The sequence below is a fragment of the Poromitra crassiceps genome, assembly GCF_964638095.1.
Source record: "Poromitra crassiceps genome assembly, chromosome: 4".
NCBI classification, from domain to species: Eukaryota; Metazoa; Chordata; class Actinopteri; order Beryciformes; family Melamphaidae; genus Poromitra; species Poromitra crassiceps.
This window is the reverse complement of record NC_139626.1, coordinates 8,979,872-9,001,451: the sequence shown is the minus strand read 5'-3', so window position 1 is coordinate 9,001,451 and position 21,580 is coordinate 8,979,872. Positions and strand designations below refer to the sequence as shown.

At 47.9% G+C, this 21,580-nt stretch overlaps 1 protein-coding gene across 1 annotated transcript in view; it reads left to right on the top strand.

The window, feature by feature from the left end:
- The window catches only part of cacna1g (calcium channel, voltage-dependent, T type, alpha 1G subunit), a gene marked incomplete at both ends in the record, with an annotated part of 368,718 nt that overhangs the window by 293,828 nt on the left and 53,310 nt on the right, over positions 1–21,580 (top strand). The window contains 5 exon segments of the mRNA XM_083635743.1: positions 16,426–16,552; positions 17,971–18,096; positions 18,277–18,366; positions 18,684–18,876; positions 20,831–20,881. Of these exon segments, the coding sequence (XP_083491869.1) occupies positions 16,426–16,552; positions 17,971–18,096; positions 18,277–18,366; positions 18,684–18,876; positions 20,831–20,881 (587 nt within the window).

Sequence of the window (21,580 nt, the reverse complement as noted above, 5' to 3'; positions counted from 1 at the left end):
TTTGGGGTTTAGTCCTGCTTTAAAGTGGTAATGCTTGAGTTCCCTGCACTTCTCAGAAATCAGCTGTCAGTCAAACAGAGGGTCCAGTGCTGTGATGTCTTTGTCAGATCGGTGGCGATCGCTGCGCAGCGCCAATCTCTTCTTTCTATTCCAAACATACCGCTGTTGCTGCTGCCGAAAAGCCTGGGGGGCTCCTGCTCCCTGCGTAAGGACTGTCTGTCAGGCACCTGGGGGACTCCTGCTCCCTGCGTAAGGACTGTCTGTCAGGCACCTGGGGGACTCCTGCTCCCTGCGTAAGGACTGTCTGTCAGGCACCTGGGGGACTCCTGCTCCCTGCGTAAGGACTGTCTGTCAGGCACCTGGGGGACTCCTGCTCCCTGCGTAAGGACTGTCTGTCAGGCACCTGGGGGACTCCTGCTCCCTGCGTAAGGACTGTCTGTCAGGCACCTGGGGGACTCCTGCTCCCTGCGTAAGGACTGTCTGTCAGGCACCTGGGGGACTCCTGCTCCCTGCGTAAGGACTGTCTGTCAGGCACCTGGGGGACTCCTGCTCCCTGCGTAAGGACTGTCTGTCAGGCACCTGGGGGACTCCTGCTCCCTGTGTAAGGACTGTCTGTCAGGCACCTGGGGGACTCCTGCTCCCTGCGTAAGGACTGTCTGTCAGGCAAGCCACTTCATCACCGGCGTAGCCCCTTTTCTGCCCGTGGAGCCAACGTGAGGACGGAGGTGCCAAACCTTCTTAGCCTCAATCAGATGTGTCCCATGAATGCTGAGGAGGGTTCTTGAAAATCCAATGCCAGAGGAACTCTCCTCGCAGGCTTTCAAGGCCACAGCACACTTTACAATGTGCTTTTGAGAAGCTCATGCGTGCACAGTGCATATGCATATGCATATGCAGTGCAGTGCATAATTAGCCCCTTTCACTAACAAATGAGTGCAGATCCACGCTAATGCCACTTTAGAGTGCACTTGCCATCTACTGTACATGAATACTGTACATCAGGCACCTGGGGGACTCCTTTCTCCCTGCGTAAGGACTGTCTGTCAGGCACCTGGGGGACTCCTTTCTCCCTGCGTAAGGACTGTCTGTCAGGCACCTGGGGGACTCCTGCTCCCTGCGTAAGGACTGTCTGTCAGGCACCTGGGGACTCCTGCTCCCTGCGTAAGGACTGTCTGTCAGGCACCTGGGGGACTCCTGCTCCCTGCGTAAGGACTGTCTGTCAGGCACCTGGGGACTCCTGCTCCCTGCGTAAGGACTGTCTGTCAGGCACCTGGGGACTCCTGCTCCCTGCGTAAGGACTGTCTGTCAGGCACCTGGGGGACTCCTGCTCCCTGCGTAAGGACTGTCTGTCAGGCACCTGGGGGACTCCTGCTCCCTGCGTAAGGACTGTCTGTCAGGCACCTGGGGGACTCCTGCTCCCTGCGTAAGGACTGTCTGTCAGGCACCTGGGGGACTCCTGCTCCCTGCGTAAGGACTGTCTGTCAGGCAAGCCACTTCATCACCGGCGTAGCCCCTTTTCTGCCCGTGGAGCCAACGTGAGGACGGAGGTGCCAAACCTTCTTAGCCTCAATCAGATGTGTCCCATGAATGCTGAGGAGGGTTCTTGAAAATCCAATGCCAGAGGAACTCTCCTCGCAGGCTTTCAAGGCCACAGCACACTTTACAATGTGCTTTTGAGAAGCTCATGCGTGCACAGTGCATATGCATATGCTTATGCAGTGCAGTGCATAATTAGCCCCTTTCACTAACAAATGAGTGCAGATCCACGCTAATGCCACTTTAGAGTGCACTTGCCATCTACTGTACATGAATACTGTACATCAGGGGCGGACTGGGATCATAATTCAGGCCGGGCATTAGATACCGAGCAGGCCAGGCCAATACGGGCCGACGCGCGTGCCGGCAAAATTTGGGCCGTTTGAAGCCCAATTTGGGCCGTTTGAAGCCCAATTTGGGTGGTTTCAAGCCCAATTTGGGCCGTTTGAAGCCAGATTTGGGCCGTTTGAAGCCCAATTTGGGCCATTTGAAGCCCAATTTGGGTCGTTTGAAGCCAGATTTGGGCCGTTTGAAGCCCAATTTGGGCCGTTTGAAGCCCAAAGTCCAATTTTACAATGAGATGCACCCACTTTAACCCTGAAGTGTAATTATTACTTCAGACTAACTAATAAAGTAATAAAACCACTAGTAAACCAGTAGGCGGCGCCTGGCCTGCTGCTCAGTGAGTGGCCTGACTGCGGGCACAAAAAAAAAAAAAAAAAAAAAAATGCAGGCCAGGCCACCGGGCATTTGCCCGACGTGCCCGAGTATGCAGTCCGCGCCTGCTGTACATAGTGTACATGAAGGTTTCCTCCATCTACTGTACAGAAACGACGTCCTGATTAGAGCAGCAACACTTGTGACAAAGTGGACACTAAACGGCAGAGTGCTTCAGTGTTGAACTGCTCCGTTCCCAACTTTCTTTCGGCTTTCTTTCTGTCTCTTTATTTCCCCAGATGTTGCGACTGCAGGAGGAAATTGGACACATTTCAAGTGTTTTGGGGAGCAAAGGGCAACATTTTTGATTTGATTTCTTTTCTATACAGTATACTTTTTAAAAGCCTGATGTCTGCCGTTAGATGGCGGAGAGGGGAATAGGATTATAGGATGATAACAGAGACTGAGTGAGAGGAAGCACAGGACAGGAAGAAAGAGAAACCCGCTGAGCTTGGTACTGTAGCTTGGCTGTCTCCTCCGCTGAGGCTGAGCTTGGTACTGTAGCTTGGCTGTCTCCTCCGCTGAGGCTGCAGATGAGCTACAAGAAAGCAATACTGTAATATCATTTTGGAGGGTAGAGTAGTTATTAACTTTCAGACCTCTCTATTCATAGCTTTCAAGGGGCGTTACGTAAGTACAAGGAACGCCCATTCTGGCGGTCAAAACTCAAAACAACAATGGCGCTGAACACTGACCAGACGCAGCTCCAGCAAAAAGCGGGCTTTTTTCCACCAGTTTCCAGTCAGGAATATTTAGACCATCTATCAAGCGTTGAAAAAGAACGATATCTAAACAAACTGCACGTTTTGGGCACTTCAAACAAACCGAACTATCGTTAACGTTACTGTCCAACACATGGCAGTTCGGAGAAATTGTTTCACAACAAACTGCGTGCGGAGTGCGGACTCGTTTTTATAATGTTGTGGAGAGAGAGCACAGCCCTCGTCGCGTGTGAAGAGAGAGGGAGAACGGGTGAGACAGAAGCAAACTATTTTTTGCAGATCTCAAAAGCAGGTAAACCACTGTGGGATTAGTGAGACTATTGCTAAAAGAGAAGATACTGTAGTGATGCCTGTGCTGTCGTCCGCTCAAACAGTACTTAGCAGTACTGTTTGACCGTCAGGTGGGCGTTCCCGGCAGCACGTAACGCCCCTTGAAAGCTATGAATAGGCTACTCTAAAAAGAGGAGCAAAGTATTAAAAGCTACAATATGGCATATTAAGCATATCAGTATGCTGGTCTGGGCGTGTGACTACTTACAGTAGCCTACATTAGACTCTGGGTACTTAAGCGCAAATTATGCTCGAGCAAAATCGCCGGGGCTGACTGCGCCGCAGCTGGGCGTCCTATCGGCGCAGCTCGGCGGAGGGGGCGTGCAGCTCCTCCAAAATGTGACTGCGCGCGGGAGAACTGGAAAGCATGGACTGTATTAGAGTCATGCTTTTGTTAAAGACCCTGGAAACCCAACATAAATATGCATTTCGAGTTCATCATATCACAGGAACCTATATTCATAACAATTCGCAAAGTATATACATTTAGGTTTCAAATTCATGGAGAAACAAGCAGAAATCTCTGCTCTGTCTCCGCCTGTGGGTGTGTCACATTGAACCTGTGTGTGTGTGTGTGTGTGTGTGTGTGTGTGTGTGTGTGTGGGTGTGTGTGTATGTGCGCGCACGCGTGTGTGTGTGTGTGTGTGTGTGTGTATGTGTGTGTGTGCGTGTGCGTGCGTGCGTGTATGTGTGTGTATGCGTGTGTGCGACTACTTCCTCAAATTCTGGCTGAATCATGAGCGAGGCAGACCTCCGCAGATCACGCGCGCACTCCGCACTGGGACCGAGGCTTTCACACAGCACATTTACTTGAAATGACTAAAAACGAACAGTTAGAAAGTGAAAGTGCGGCGGGCTCGCTCAGAGACTCTTGACTATGTTTTATAAAATAAATCGAAAATAGCCCACCAACAGATACAAAAACATGAGCATAATGTGTTTGATGTACAGACTTTTGAAGAAACGCGTTGTGTCTCCCTGGAGGTGAGGACCGTCCCCAAGTCATTTCCTCAAATGCTGCCCGTCAGCAATGTGTGGCCAATGTGTGTACGCTAATGCTTTAGCATACAGTATGTTAAGTAGTTGTAGGCGACTACTAGTAGCTTCACGGGAAGTCTGGAGATAATCCTTTTGGTAAAGTTGTTATTGTTTTTTATGGATTCATTACGTTTTGAAAACAAAATCTCAGTCTTCATCATCAGCACAAAAACGTTCGTAGAATGGCTAACTTCGCTCACTTGCCCTGTTAAGACACTAGTTAAAGCCAGGTAGGAGGAAAGACCCCCTGCCTTTGGAAATAGTTCCAAAGATGGAGTGCATTTCTTTCTTTCTTTTGTGCCTGACATCCCAATCCCCCAAAACAAGCCTGCAGGTGTAACGCTAAAGCCCAATTTATGCTTTGTCTGCTGACACTTTTGAAACGGTCGGCGTTTAAGGGGACACTTGAGTCGACACTTTCAAGTGTCGGCGAGCAGTGCCTGCTACCTAGTGAAATGTCTAGTGTCGCTGACTACGTCACGATGTGTCGCGCAAGTCTGATTGGCTATATAGACGGCACGCGCTTGACTTCCTTGTTTTGGTTTCCACTTGATTGAAATGAATGAACGTGTCCCCGCTATTTTTTATCAGCCTGTCCTTGATGTATGACTTCGTGAAAATCACAAAGAACGAGAGAGGAGGTGACTTGTGTGTCATTTATATGCGGCTGCAGCTAAGTACATTACATCTTGCCTCCGAGGTGGTTTCACTTGTGCGTTCCTCTTCTCTTGGCTGTCTGCTTATAGCGTTCGAGTGTCACGTGACCGTTGAACCGAGGCGAACATTCACTAAAGTATAAATGCAACACCATGAGCGACACTTTATTTTTCGTCTGCGACCATGTGCTGAGCGACACTTTCTAATAAGTACATGTATAAATGAAGCTTAACCCTAACCCAGCTTTATAGCTGCTGCTGTACGAGTTCAGTTTTTCTACAAGTTCTCATTTGCTCACTTTGAGAGTAGCCTACTTGTTTTTTTAAGGCTACTATCACTTGCTGAGGTTACATATGATTAAAGGAGAATTTCGTTTTTTTTAACCTGCAGCCCTCTCCTCACATTAATTATGATCTGACGACTCACCCAGTGCTCTCCGCAGCGTTTTTGTCGTCCTAGGCGTTGTTTTGAGATCAATAGCGTCCAAGCCAGTCCTAGAATGTAGCTCCATGGGGCCAAGTGGCAGCATGCTTTTCCTCCATTTAAATAGACAGTTTTATTCCTGTTTTCGACGCATATCGTCATAAACTGTTCCCTAAGGAACGATCAGACTGCAAAAGCATGCTGCCAGTTGGCCCCACAGAGCTCCATTCTAGGACTGGCTTGGACGCTATTGATGTCAAAACAACGCCTAGGACGACAAAAACGCTGCAGAGAGCACTGGGTGAGTCATCAGATCATAATTAATGTGAGGAGAGGGCTGCAGGTTCAAAAAAACCAAAATTCTCCTTTAAAGGCATGCTTTTGAGAGACATACCCATAACATACTCACTTTGCTGTGATTATGTTTATGGCCACATTGGTCCATGCACACAAACAGAAAACCCAGAGAAAGATCACTAACTAGCTCTCTAGAACAGCAGCCAGTTCCTTCCAAAAATAAAAGAATCAAAAATAACGAATGGGGATTATCAACATGTCAGACTGCTTGTCCTTAGATCAACTTGTACAGCCACTTATATCAGAACTGCTGTACACAAAAGTCTGCTATATTTTGTGCCCTATTCATCCAGAGTGACGTTTCAGTCTCCACACTTAATGGCTAAAATGTTCAAACCTGTGTTACACGCGTCACTGTTGAGCGAGAAACCACTGCGGGTTTGTTTCAATGTGCTTGTCGTCACCCCGGTCTGATCTCGTCAGACTCGCAGCCGGTCGGCCCCAGAGTCCCGTTGGGTACGTGAAGGAAATGTGATTTTGTGTGTGTTCTCCCCTCTGGCAGCGCTGCACACGTGGGCTTTACAGAGGCGGCGTCTGAACTGCTGACTCCGACTCGGGGAGAATATCCAATCCACTCAAACCACCGGCAGCTTGTCACTTAGGCACTTTTAAAGTCGATGAAGTCGATTTGCGGGTGAAGCGTCTGCACAAAACTATTCCAAACTATAAAGTCTGCTCTCGGCTTATCCTTGAATTGGTACAAAGTTTAAGAAACAATGTGCTCACCCACAAAAAAAAATAAAAAAAATCTTTTAGTTCAGTCGGGTGCTGGATCACCAAATTGATTCAGATATGGTGTTAATTCAGAAATGGTCTATAAGTAAGCTCTAATGCATAGTTAATCAAGATGTACTGTATGTATTTTGGATAGGCTCTATAGGCAACCTCTTTCAGATGCTATTAGTGACTGCGGATTTTGTTTTAATTTTTTAAGTGCTCTGAGAACGCATTATTTGGCCTCCGTATTTTTTATGGGGTCGGGGGTGGGCCGCGAAAAGTTTTTGAGACTTTCAAGTGGGCCCTGAGTTGGAAAAGGTTGGGGAGCGCTGGGATAGAGACATTGATTTGTAGTCATGAACTGTGACACTATTGTTGATTTGAGATTTGAGCTTCAGGTGTGAAACCTACATGGGCGGGGCCTTAATTGGGCCCAACCTGTTGGCATGCAGCCAGTGAGGGAGGCAGAAGCATGTGCATCGTCAGCATCATGTCGAAGAAATGTCTGAAAATCGCACGTGGTTCCGACTGCAGTGCTACAGTATGTGATGCCCGACTTCCTGTTTCATGCCATCGTGCACGTAGCAGCGTGAGCTGTGATTGGTCTACGTTTGTGGGGACAGATAGAGAGGTAGAGAAAGCCTGTTCTAGACGGCTCGGCCTTCGGTGTGTTGAACATGTTTCCTGAGTGCGGGTCACATTGAACTTTATCTTTGAATTGCTCAGTAGATGTGACTGTAATTCTTGGTAAGTCTGTGCTTGTATGTGTGTGTGTCCATTGTGTGTGTGGGTATGTGTGTGTGTGTGTCCATTGTGTGTGTGTGTGTGTGTGTGTGTGTGTGGGGGCGTGGGTGTGTCCCCGATGTGTTGGTCTGTGTGGGCGCTAGAATCTCATTAGAGATATTAATGATGCCATTACATTGCACAAGAGAGGAGGGTCAGTGAAAGTGTGTGTGTGTGTGTGTGTGTGTGTGTGTGCGTGCGTGCGTGCGTGCGTGTGACACAGAATGATACATCAGCTTTGTTTACCGGGGCACACACACGTCACACACCCCTCCCTAGTCATTCATCAAGCCCACAACCCGAGGCGAGGGGCCCGGCCTCAGGGAAGGGGCCACAAGTTAGTACCTTGTGTCACCCAATGGCACTTTTATGTCACCCAACGCCAACCTACGCCCCATCGACAAGTCTGCTGCAACCTAGGAAATCACCCTCCGCTCCCATGTCTCCATTAATTGTACCTGTCGCAGCAGTCTTCAGGGCAGGCGGGCTGATCTAAATGTGTGCGTGTGTGGTGTGTGTGAGCGTGTGTGTGTGTGTGACAAGTTTCTTTATTGATAAATCCCACAGCGTTTCCCCCCTACGGTTGACCCCTGTCGGCTCAGCCTCCGCGATCATCCGTCACTCGGTGATGATGTAATTATACAGAGGTTTATGTGCTTGCTCGCGCGTTCGTTTGTGTGTTGTGTGTGTGTGTGTGTGTGTGTTGTGTGTGTGTGTGTGTGTGTGTGTGTGTGTGTGTGTGTGTGTGTGTTTTCCACACCCCACGCCCGTGTCTGAGGGGTGTCTGAGGGAGCCTCATTAGCTCGCTGCATAATTAGCATTCTTCCACACGTGGCGGATGGTGTCTGCGTGACACAGGGAGTCCACACGGCTCCCAATTTACATTTAGGAAGAACTTGGAGGGGGGAGAAGAGAGAAACCAAGGTGTACAGTAAAGCAAGAGTACTGCATCATCAGAGTCTATATGTGTCCTCCACATACAGTATTCACCTTATGTAGCCACGCCCATTTGACCCGGTTGTGTGGCCGTATCAAAACTTCAGCTAAAAATAAAATAAAATGGCTGGCTTCTCCAATATCATCTAACTCTGAATTAACTAATAATTTAGCCAATTGTATGTAACATACCAAATAAAAGCAAACAGCAATGTCTAAGAATGCAACGCCATGTAACTGGCTCGTTAAGTCTCGCATTCCAGGGAATTACGTTATAACGTCTGCGGGTCTTATTGACGTTAGTGGCTCGAGCGCAACTCGGAGGAGGGAAAACTATCTGAAGCTTTCTTTGTTGGAGTCCACGTATGTTTTACAAGAAAGTGCTCGTCATTGTCGACGATAACTTTATCTGACCTGGCTAACAGTGGATACTCGCTTGCTTGCTGTGTACCGGCTCAAAGTAGTAGGCTACGTTCTTTATTTTATCCCCTGCACTGTCCGCTCCAAAAACAACTCTCTTATTTTGCGTCGTGACCGCCGGAAGTGTTAAAAGGACCCGGAAGAATTTGCCCCACTGTAAGGTCTGAACATAAGGTGAATAGTACTGCATCATCAGAGTCTATAGTGTCCTCCACATACAGTACAGCATCATCAGAGTCTATATGTGTCCTCCACATACAGTACTGCATCATCAGAGTCTATAGTGTCCTCCACATACAGTACAGCATCATCAGAGTCTATAGTGTCCTCCACATACAGTACAGCATCATCAGAGTCTATAGTGTCCTCCACATACAGTACAGCATCATCAGAGTCTATAGTGTCCTCCACATACAGTACAGCATCATCAGAGTCTATAGTGTCCTCCACATACAGTACAGCATCATCAGAGTCTATAGTGTCCTCCACATACAGTACAGCATCATCAGAGTCTATAGTGTCCTCCACATACAGTACAGCATCATCAGAGTCTATAGTGTCCTCCACATACAGTACAGCATCATCAGAGTATATAGTGTCCTCCACATACAGTACAGCATCATCAGAGTCTATATGTGTCCTCCACATACAGTACTGCATCATCAGAGTCTATAGTGTCCTCCACATACAGTACTGCATCATCAGAGTCTATAGTGTCCTCCACATACAGTACAGCATCATCAGAGTCTATATGTGTCCTCCACATACAGTACAGCATCATCAGAGTCTATAGTGTCCTCCACATACAGTACAGCATCATCAGAGTCTATAGTGTCCTCCACATACAGTACAGCATCATCAGAGTCTATAGTGTCCTCCACATACAGTACAGCATCATCAGAGTCTATAGTGTCCTCCACATACAGTACAGCATCATCAGAGTCTATAGTGTCCTCCACATACAGTACAGCATCATCAGAGTCTATATGTGTCCTCCACATACAGTACAGCATCATCAGAGTCTATAGTGTCCTCCACATACAGTACAGCATCATCAGAGTCTATAGTGTCCTCCACATACAGTACAGCATCATCAGAGTCTATATGTGTCCTCCACATACAGTACAGCATCATCAGAGTCTATAGTGTCCTCCACATACAGTACAGCATCATCAGAGTCTATAGTGTCCTCCACATACAGTACAGCATCATCAGAGTCTATAGTGTCCTCCACATACATTACAGCATCATCAGAGTCTATAGTGTCCTCCACATACAGTACAGCATCATCAGAGTCTATAGTGTTCTCCACATACAGTACAGCATCATCAGAGTCTATATGTGTCCTCCACATACAGTACAGCATCATCAGAGTCTATAGTGTCCTCCACATACAGTACAGCATCATCAGAGTCTATATGTGTCCTCCACATACAGTACTGCATCATCAGAGTCTATATGTGTCCTCCACATACAGTACTGCATCATCAGAGTTAGGGATGCACCGATATGAAAATTTTGGCCGATGCCGATAACCGATATTAACATTGCTGTTATGGCCGATAACCGATATTTACCGATGTCGATATGATCTGTATAAAACCACATTTTTATGATCATCACATTTTGTACATACTGAAAAACACATGTTAACACTGAATTTGAAAAAGTTATGCATTTCTTTATTTGCAAAGCCTTTGGAAAAGCCCATAAATCATAGATTTACTGCATTATTTCATATCAATGTGAAGAATTTGGCTGATAATGATAACCGATATTAACATTGCAACATCTGACCGATACCGATATGACCGATATGTTAAAAAATCGGCCGATACTGGCCGATACCGATATGATTGCCGATATATCGTGCATCCCTAATCAGAGTCTATAGTGTCCTCCACATACAGTACAGCATCATCAGAGTCTATGTGTGTCCTTCACATACAGTACAGCATCATCAGAGTCTATGTGTGTCCTCCACATACAGTACTGCATCATCAGAGTCTATAGTGTCCTCCACATACAGTACTGCATCATCAGAGTCTATAGTGTCCTCCACATACAGTACAGCATCATCAGAGTCTATAGTGTCCTCCACATACAGTACAGCATCATCAGAGTCTATAGTGTCCTCCACATACAGTACAGCATCATCAGAGTCTATAGTGTCCTCCACATACAGTACAGCATCATCAGAGTCTATAGTGTCCTCCACATACAGTACTGCATCATCAGAGTCTATAGTGTCCTCCACATACAGTACAGCATCATCAGAGTCTATATGTGTCCTCCACATACAGTACAGCATCATCAGAGTCTATAGTGTCCTCCACATACAGTACAGCATCATCAGAGTCTATAGTGTCCTCCACATACAGTACAGCATCATCAGAGTCTATAGTGTCCTCCACATACAGTACAGCATCATCAGAGTCTATAGTGTCCTCCACATACAGTACAGCATCATCAGAGTCTATATGTGTCCTCCACATACAGTACAGCATCATCAGAGTCTATAGTGTCCTCCACATACAGTACAGCATCATCAGAGTCTATAGTGTCCTCCACATACAGTACAGCATCATCAGAGTCTATAGTGTCCTCCACATACAGTACAGCATCATCAGAGTCTATAGTGTCCTCCACATACAGTACAGCATCATCAGAGTCTATAGTGTCCTCCACATACAGTACAGCATCATCAGAGTCTATAGTGTCCTCCACATACAGTACAGCATCATCAGAGTCTATATGTGTCCTCCACATACAGTACAGCATCATCAGAGTCTATAGTGTCCTCCACATACAGTACAGCATCATCAGAGTCTATAGTGTCCTCCACATACAGTACAGCATCATCAGAGTCTATAGTGTCCTCCACATACAGTACAGCATCATCAGAGTCTATAGTGTCCTCCACATACAGTACAGCATCATCAGAGTCTATATGTGTCCTCCACATACAGTACAGCATCATCAGAGTCTATAGTGTCCTCCACATACAGTACAGCATCATCAGAGTCTATAGTGTCCTCCACATACAGTACAGCATCATCAGAGTCTATAGTGTCCTCCACATACAGCACAGCATCATCAGAGTCTATAGTGTCCTCCACATACAGTACAGCATCATCAGAGTCTATATGTGTCCTCCACATACAGTACAGCATCATCAGAGTCTATAGTGTCCTCCACATACAGTACAGCATCATCAGAGTCTATAGTGTCCTCCACATACAGTACAGCATCATCAGAGTCTATAGTGTCCTCCACATACAGTACAGCATCATCAGAGTCTATAGTGTCCTCCACATACAGTACAGCATCATCAGAGTCTATAGTGTCCTCCACATACAGTACAGCATCATCAGAGTCTATAGTGTCCTCCACATACAGTACAGCATCATCAGAGTCTATATGTGTCCTCCACATACAGTACAGCATCATCAGAGTCTATAGTGTCCTCCACATACAGTACAGCATCATCAGAGTCTATAGTGTCCTCCACATACAGTACAGCATCATCAGAGTCTATAGTGTCCTCCACATACAGTACAGCATCATCAGAGTCTATAGTGTCCTCCACATACAGTACAGCATCATCAGAGTCTATAGTGTCCTCCACATACAGTACAGCATCATCATAGTCTATAGTGTCCTCCACATACAGTACAGCATCATCAGAGTCTATAGTGTCCTCCACATACAGTACAGCATCATCAGAGTCTATATGTGTCCTCCACATACAGTACAGCATCATCAGAGTCTATAGTGTCCTCCACATACAGTACAGCATCATCAGAGTCTATAGTGTCCTCCACATACAGTACAGCATCATCAGAGTCTATAGTGTCCTCCACATACAGCACAGCATCATCAGAGTCTATAGTGTCCTCCACATACAGTACAGCATCATCAGAGTCTATATGTGTCCTCCACATACAGTACAGCATCATCAGAGTCTATAGTGTCCTCCACATACAGTACAGCATCATCAGAGTCTATAGTGTCCTCCACATACAGTACAGCATCATCAGAGTCTATAGTGTCCTCCACATACAGTACAGCATCATCAGAGTCTATAGTGTCCTCCACATACAGTACAGCATCATCAGAGTCTATAGTGTCCTCCACATACAGTACAGCATCATCAGAGTCTATAGTGTCCTCCACATACAGTACAGCATCATCAGAGTCTATATGTGTCCTCCACATACAGTACAGCATCATCAGAGTCTATAGTGTCCTCCACATACAGTACAGCATCATCAGAGTCTATAGTGTCCTCCACATACAGTACAGCATCATCAGAGTCTATAGTGTCCTCCACATACAGTACAGCATCATCAGAGTCTATAGTGTCCTCCACATACAGTACAGCATCATCAGAGTCTATAGTGTCCTCCACATACAGTACAGCATCATCATAGTCTATAGTGTCCTCCACATACAGTACAGCATCATCAGAGTCTATAGTGTCCTCCACATACAGTACAGCATCATCAGAGTCTATATGTGTCCTCCACATACAGTACAGCATCATCAGAGTCTATAGTGTCCTCCACATACAGTACAGCATCATCAGAGTATATAGTGTCCTCCACATACAGTACAGCATCATCAGAGTCTATATGTGTCCTCCACATACAGTACAGCATCATCAGAGTCTATAGTGTCCTCCACATACAGTACAGCATCATCAGAGTCTATAGTGTCCTCCACATACAGTACAGCATCATCAGAGTCTATATGTGTCCTCCACATACAGTACAGCATCATCAGAGTCTATAGTGTCCTCCACATACAGTACAGCATCATCAGAGTCTATAGTGTCCTCCACATACAGTACAGCATCATCAGAGTCTATAGTGTCCTCCACATACAGTACAGCATCATCAGAGTCTATAGTGTCCTCCACATACAGTACAGCATCATCAGAGTCTATTGACTCATTATAAGAGGCTCATCTCTCCTTCGTTCCCCTCCTTAATAAGCCTTTTCATTTCACCGGCTGCCATATTTGTGGGGAGTGGAGCTCAAAGGGAGATCATGGCTTTGGCTGTTTTCATATGCAAAGTGGCAAATGTGTGGAAACGTTGATCCTTGTTTTCCTTACGTGTCGCACACGATCGAGGACGCAGCGGCCGCAGCTGTGCTCCATTTGTTTCCGAACTCGCCGCGACTTCCCCCCCACCCCCTCGAGTCACGCCTTTCCCTTTCTTCTCTTCTCTCTCTCCTTCCCCTTCACGTTGCTCTGCCTGTTCGTGCCGCGCTCGCTCGCTTGCTCGTGTCTCTCTTTGTTATCCTCACTCGCTTGACTTGCAGGATTGTGGAGACAGAGAGGCAGGCAGGTCGGCCGATATTGAGAACCAATCTCCTATTAGGCCTGTGTCCAAAATAAATACCTCCAAACAGCCTGTGAGCAAACATCTCATCTCCGACTGAAAAGCATGGCTTCAACAAACGTCACATACCTGATGGCCTTATTAATACAGTATGTTTCTTTGTATCTTCCAAGCTTAACGTTTGCCCGGTATAGAGATCACTGTTATGCAATATCTTGGTTACATTGACTCTCGGTGGGGTTACATCCCTGCCTGTAAGCATTGCTGAGGAAATCATTGCAAATAATGTTGTCATGTCAGCGTCCAGGAACACCGCCGTTCTCCAACAGGGACTCCCACACACGCAGCTGTTGAACACTACTGCCCTCTACAGGTCAACAGCTGTACTGCACAACAGCATTGTGTCGAATGGTGAAGATATAGAGAGGCAGCGAGGTGCTGCTACATACAGAGCCTGATGAGGTGAAGGTGTTAATATCTGGGTGGCTGATCAGCTCTGATCAGGGCTATTGATCAGTGGCCTCGGTCATCCCTGCGTGCTTCTTCTTCTCCCGTGTGCTATCTTAATTTGCTATTGACTCTCCCTCCTCGCCTGAGCGGTCTGCTGAGCGCGGAAACACTGGAAAACATACAATGCAGACAAAGACTAAGTATAATAGACAGAGACAGAGATGATAACAGCCTCGACAGCCTCTTTGTCGCTTTTCCCCCCCTGCTAATCTCTTTCAGGCCTCTTTGTGTGACTATAGCATCTTATTCATAGATCTATTGACTTTGAGTGTGCGCACATCGAAGAGATAGTTTGTGCATCTCTGTGCGAGTGTGTATGCGTGTGTGAGCCTGTATGCAGATCAACTCCTGTGTGTGTGTGCGTGCGTGCGTGTGCGTGTGTGTGTGTGTCTGTGTGTGTGTCTGTGTGTGTGTGTGAGCTTGCGCGTGCGTGTGTTTTCCGGTGCGGTGCAGTGATTGGTGCCATGCTGGGACTAATTAAACATCCTCATCAGTCCATTGGCTTAATTAGACGTGTCTGTTTCCTTGACTGCGAAGACGGAAGGAGGCAGAAGAAGAGAGAGAGGATTTTTTTGTTCCTACCTGAAGAAGAAGAAGAAGAAGAAGAAAACCTAACGATCTAAGTAAAGTATAGACACTATGAACCTTTTTGGATTAAGAGAGAGAGGAGCGAGCAGAAGAGAGGTTTATGTGCGAGCGTCTTGAAAAGCCGAGCTGAAGCACAGAGGGTTTCTGCCCGCTGACAAAAACAATCCAAAGTGTGTGTGTGTGACGGGGGCGGACAGGTGAAAGCCTCGGGCTGTGTGGAAGCTGTGTGTGAGGAGTTTTATTTTTTTTATTTTTCCACATTTTCTACCCAATTATACTTTTACTTCTACCAATTTATCCCCATGCTGCCCTATTGACTGCCCCGGTCGCTGCTCCACTCGCTGCCCATCTGGGGAGAGCCGAGACTAGCACCATGCTTCCTCCGACACATGCGCAGTTTGCCAGCCACTTCTTTTCACCTAACAGCAGGGAGCTTCACCGGTAGGACGTAGCACGTGGGAGGATCACGCTATTCCCACCAGTTCCCTTCTACAACGACCAGGCGCGACCAGGACACATACCCCCAATCCGGCTTCCCACCCTCAGGCACAGCCAATCGTGCCTGTAGGGAGGGACGCCCGACCAAGCCGGAGGTACAGTAACACGTGGATATGAACCTGCGACCCTCGTGTTGGTAGGCAGGGAATCTACCGCTACACTACTCGGACGCTCGTGTGTGAGGAGGTTGGGTAGGGTGTTGGAACAATGCCACATCTGAAGGGTTCCTACAAGATAAGTTTGGAAGATGCTTAATTTGAACTGTTACGTTTTCAAGGTTAGGTGCTTTAATTTGAATAATACTCCTTGAGAAATGCTTGATTGTCAACATAATCTGGTGTTTCATCCACACATTCACTCATGTAAACCAACAATATTTTAATATTTGAAATGAAACGATCCCGTCACCATATCTGTTTGTTGTCTCCTGGCGTCTCACAAGATGTGCAGCGGACCAGACCGGAGCTATAAATTGACTGAAATGAGTGCCGAAATGAAAAGGAGGCATTATACAATATACATTGATTGCTGTGGGTATATCTTTTTTTGCAATTGCATTTACAGTATACTAACAATTTAGATGTGAAGATAAAGGCTTCGAGAGTCTGGAAATTTGGGGTTTGGGTATCTTGAAAGTGCTTGAAAAGTGTTTGAAGTTGAACTCTTAAAAAGCTGTACAAACCCTGCATCTGGTCTGATCTGCACTGTAAAGGGTGCCCAGCATCAACACACACACGCACGCACGCACGCACACACACACACACACACACACACACACACACACACACACACACACACACACACACACACACTCTGATATCCTCTTCTTGTATGCTGTGTTGCAGGGTGATCAGCAGAGCACCGGGGCTGAAGCTGGTGGTGGAGACCCTGATGTCCTCCCTGAAGCCCATCGGCAACATCGTGGTGATCTGCTGCGCCTTCTTCATTATCTTCGGCATCCTGGGAGTACAGGTGAGAAGTTGCCTGCTGGGTCCAGACCTTCGAATCTGCCCACTCCACCGAGCTGAGCTTTGGCTGTTTCTGATCTGGCATCGTGAGGAGGGGAGAAGAGGGGAGAGGAGAGGAGAGGAGAGGAGAGGAGAGGAGAGAAAAGAGAGGAGGGGAGAGGAGAGGAGAGGAGAGAAAGGAGAGGAGAGGAGAGAAAGGAGAGGAGGGGAGAGGGGAAAGGAGGGGAGAGGAGAGGAGAGGAGAGGAGAGGAGGGGGGGGGGGGGAGAGGGTAGAGGAGAGGAGGGGAGGGGAGAGGAGAGGAGAGAGGGGAGAGGAGAGGAGGGGAGAGGAGAGGAGGGGAGAGGAGAGGAGAGAGGGGAGAGGAGAGAGGGGAGAGGAGAGGAGGGGAGAGGAGAGGAGAGGAGAGAAAGGAGAGGAGAGGAGAGGAGAGGAGAGAGGGGAGAGGAGAGGAGGGGAGAGGAGAGGAGGGGAGAGGAGAGGAGAGGAGGGGAGAGGAGAGGAGAGGAGGGGAGAGGAGAGGAGAGGAGAGGAGAGGAGAGGAGAGGAGAGGAGAGGAGAGGAGAGGAGGGGAGAGGAGGGGAGAGGAGAGGAGAGGAGGGGAGAGGAGAGAGGAGAGGAGATAGAGTGAAATAATGGGAAAGAAGAGAGGCGCAGTAAAATGGCAGTCTAGAGAGCCATGACACAGAAACATTACCCCGCTCAGTTCACCGACACGTGACAAATATCCCCACTCTCTCCCGTCCCGTCATGGCAGCACCTTGCAGTCATACATCAGGAGGTCGCGGTGGAAAAATCACTTTTCCATTCAGCTCCTGCATTATAACTCACATACGCCGGCACACATCTGCGCTTATCTGCTACTAATGGAGATTTCATGGCTAACGGCCTGAGGGCCAGTCGACAGTACAGTAACGAGTGCTGTGACCTTGGGCCGGTCCAGCCCACTGTCTGTCTGTCTGTCTGCCATGAGTCTGCTTCTTATCCAACCAAGTGATGTGGTGGCATGTCAGCTTAATGGTGAGTTTGTGATGCCCAGGCAGTGATTGGAAGCTGCAATTGGAATCTGAAAAGGTTTATGCAAAATGCACTGCGCCATCCTTAACCTTTATCTGCCGCCGAACACGATGGCAATGTTGGTCATAAAAATGAATATTTCATGTTTTTGGATGGATTTTGGCTGCATTGATGCACAGATCACTTGGAAATCAATCGGTGTCTTTTTCCTTGGATGTTCTGTTTGAGCTTGAGTTTCTATAGGCGGTGTTCTTTGCTTCACTGCTATCCCTCGCTGCTCACGCTAACCTCTTCCGTGTTCCCCTGAGGTTTCCTGTACAACACGGGCAGAGAAAGATGTTCTCGAGTTCTTGTTTGAAATGACAGTTTTCACCGAAACGCGTTCCTGTGTGATCTCCCCCCTCAGCTCTTCAAAGGGAAGTTCTTTGTTTGTCAAGGAGAGGATGTGAGGAACATCACCAACAAGTCCGACTGCATGCAGGCCAACTACAAATGGCACAGACACAAGTACAACTTTGACAACCTGGGACAGGTGAGGCTTCACATATATTCTAAGGTCGTTGTTCCTCGTGTTCTGCATCTTTTCGCAGAGCTACATGGAGGCGGAGGGGAAACTGCTCAATTATTGATCAGGTTCTTGAAGGTGAAATCCTTTATAAGTGTTTTTCAAGTCTAGTCAAGTTGTATGTCTTCTTCCCTTGCTCTCCCTCAGGCCTTGATGTCTCTGTTTGTTCTGGCATCGAAAGACGGCTGGGTGGACATCATGTATGATGGACTAGATGCTGTAGGAGTTGACCAACAGGTAATCATTCAGTAGGCAAGCGCTAGACGTGCATCAACATACACACCCAGAGCACACATTATGTTATATGCTACAGGTTCTGTTTGATTATTGATTGTTTAAATGATGAACAGTAAAAGTGTAAGCCCATATGGGCTGGGCTTCATTGGAATTATGACACTTAAATAATAATCAAAATCAATCAAGCAATCAAAATACAGTACAAGCTGCCAAGCACCTATGCTTGGACATCAAATGTGGGGTCATGGTCCGCTTTTCATTCACAAGGCAATTCTACAACTCTTCGACCCCCCCCCCCCCCCCCCCCTCCCCTCCAGCCGGTAATGAACTACAACCCGTGGATGCTGCTCTACTTCATCTCCTTCCTGCTGATCGTGGCCTTCTTCGTGCTCAACATGTTCGTGGGCGTGGTGGTGGAGAACTTCCACAAGTGCCGGCGCAGCCAGGAGGCGGAGGAGGCCAAGCTCAGGGAGGCCAAGAGACTGAAACGCATGGAGAAAAAGAGACGGAGTAAGGAGAAGGAGCTGGCTGGTCGGTAGTCTTTCCACATCTTTCTGAGTCCTGCTTGATTTGAGCCTGTTTTTTTTTTTCTTGCTCCGGTTTCGACCAAAGCCGGAGGAACGCAAACTAGCGCGCTAGTCCCCGACAGTAGATGCTATTCTGCGGTAGAACCCTCCCTTCCCCGCCGACCGCCATAGTTCTCCGTGTAGTTTCAGGTCGGTCGCCTAGCCTGGTTCTGAAGACTCTGCCACAGTCTGTGGAGGCTTTTCTTCCAAGGCCCGGCATCAACTGACCCCGAGGAAAAGTTTGCACATTCTGTGGGCTTCCAGGGCTTCGGACAGGCGGCCACCGGTGTTAGCCCTACGAAACCCCGCCTCTATTCCCCTCCCCCCACCCCTCCCTTGCCTGGTCTACCGTAGACAGCGTGCTTGGGATGGCCCCCTTTGGAGCATGCCCAGTGAGTGCTGATGGGCGGGGCTTGCATGGCGTTGGGGCGTACAGAGCTAGAGGGAGGGGTCGGGCGGGCGGGGTCGAAACGGCGTCTTTGAGACTCTTATGGCCCCCGCTCGAAAAGTAGATGACCCCCCCCCCCCCCCACTCCCATCTCCTCTCTGCATGTTTAGTACAGTACAGCCAGAGGGGCAGGAAGATACCAAAATGTGGAAGAAAAGGAGGAGGAGCTTTCCCCGTACCGTAGTAGTTCTTCTTCTCTGATCAGTTTGGGTTGGCCCCCGTTTTTGATGGTGACGGCTGAGATTTGTAGGAGGAGCCGATTCCCTGCCTGCAGCTCCTCCCCTCCGGCTGTATAGGAGTTTGGACGATAAACTGCTTGGTTGATTTCTGTTCATTCCACTGCCTCCTAGCCCAAAAACAATAAGGACTGACATCTGCTAGAATTGGTCTTATTGGGATTTTGGCGCCTGTGCTTACAGTATTCCACCTACTTTACTCCAAAGGCACCCGCTGCAGTCTTTTTACATTGTCACTATGGGAGCAGTGGATGTTATTGGTTGCTTAAAGCAGAAATAGCGCCTTTGATTTGCTGCTGTGTTAGACGACGATGATGACGATGATGATGTGTTAGATGATGATGATGATGACGCTGGTTGACAGTGAGAATGTTTCCGTCCAACTCTTGAGAAATACAGATGGAAATGTATATCTTCGTTATTCAGGAGGCGGTCTGCCAACGGTGTCTCTGACCAACTGAGAAAGTCTCCCGGACCCTCAGACTCACACACATACACTCTTTCCACGTGCGTGCATTCATTCACTCACACACTGACTTTCCCAACAGATCTCAATTAGGTGCTTCCCTTTTTCCACCTCTAAGCACACAAGACCCCTCATATTTCCACGTTGTTTTTGCGTTTTTTTTTTTTTTTTTTTTGTATACTTTTCGGTTGACTAGTTTGTCGTTCTTTTTTCTCTGGCTTGATTTTTGTTGTTGTTGCTGGGAAACTGTTCCTGTTTCTATCCCCCTTAAAAGCAGAACGTAGGGTGAGATCAGTATGGATGTTGGCTTGATTAACAAAACAGCAGCACAGAAACATACAAGGTTGCCTCCAGTGAGAAAGAATGACTAAAGCAATGCTACTTCCTGGTTTAACTGACGAGGATCTGGTTGCTAAGGTGAAGTGGGTTGGAAATGTCTTTGCTTTGAGTTGAGGTTGTTGTTGGTTGGAGACTAAGGAGCTTTCCAACGTCAGTGTTTGTCCCAAAAAAGCAACAACAAAAGTGAACGGTGTTAATGAAAAAGTACTGGACTCAGAATCACTGGAAAGACACAACGTAGGAACAGGGACCAGCTTATGCTTGCATCGCTTCCTTCTGCCCTTACCCCATCCCTCTTTCCCTCTTTCTCTCTCTCTCTCTCTGACTCTCTGACTCTACCTCTCTCGCCCATCCTCCCTTCCTGCTCTTCTGCTGCTTCTCGCTGACTAACACGGTCTCATTCCTCTAGATGTAATGGTTCCGGGGGTGAGTTGGGCCCTTTCTGAAGGCACACTGAAAGGTACAGAGTTTCCAGCATGTTCTGTGTGTCCCTTTCCCCTCCTCCTCCACCACCGCCACCACCACCACCACCACCACCACCACCGACCACGACCACCTCACCACGGTGGCTAGGGTTCAAAGTTCAATGCTCACGGGAGGTAGGGCCCCATCTCGTGCCCCCCACCCCCCCGCTGCCCCGCCCGCCCCCCTGCCTCTCTCCCATCCCTCAGTCCGCTGGACATGCTGTTACCTGTTTTTCTCTGTCGTGGCTCTCTGTCCGTCACATCCACCACCGTCCACAGCGCCGCCAGCCCACCACAAGGGCTCTATAGCCTCTAGCCGGTGTTTGTCAGGAGAAGATCTAGAGGTGTTGGTGAGACAGGGAAGAAGGTGTGAGCGACAAGGAATTTGGGGGGGAAAGAATCAGGTCCAATCGGGACGTTCTTCTTTCCTAAACCAAGACGTTCTGCTAATAAGCTCAGCTAACCTCATGTGTTGCTCTCTCGTTCTCTCTGTCTCGCGGGTCAACTCGGCACTCTTACTGCGCCGGGTATAGGATCAGAGCCAGGGAGGATGTAGAGCTTGGCCAGGCTGAAGAAGAGGCGCCATCTTGGATGAACGGATTTATCTGTGCTGGCTACCGCTCTCTAATAATGCCCTCCATTAAAGGGCATCAGAGCATAGAAGTTCAATTGAGGCTATTCTCTTCGTTTCGTGT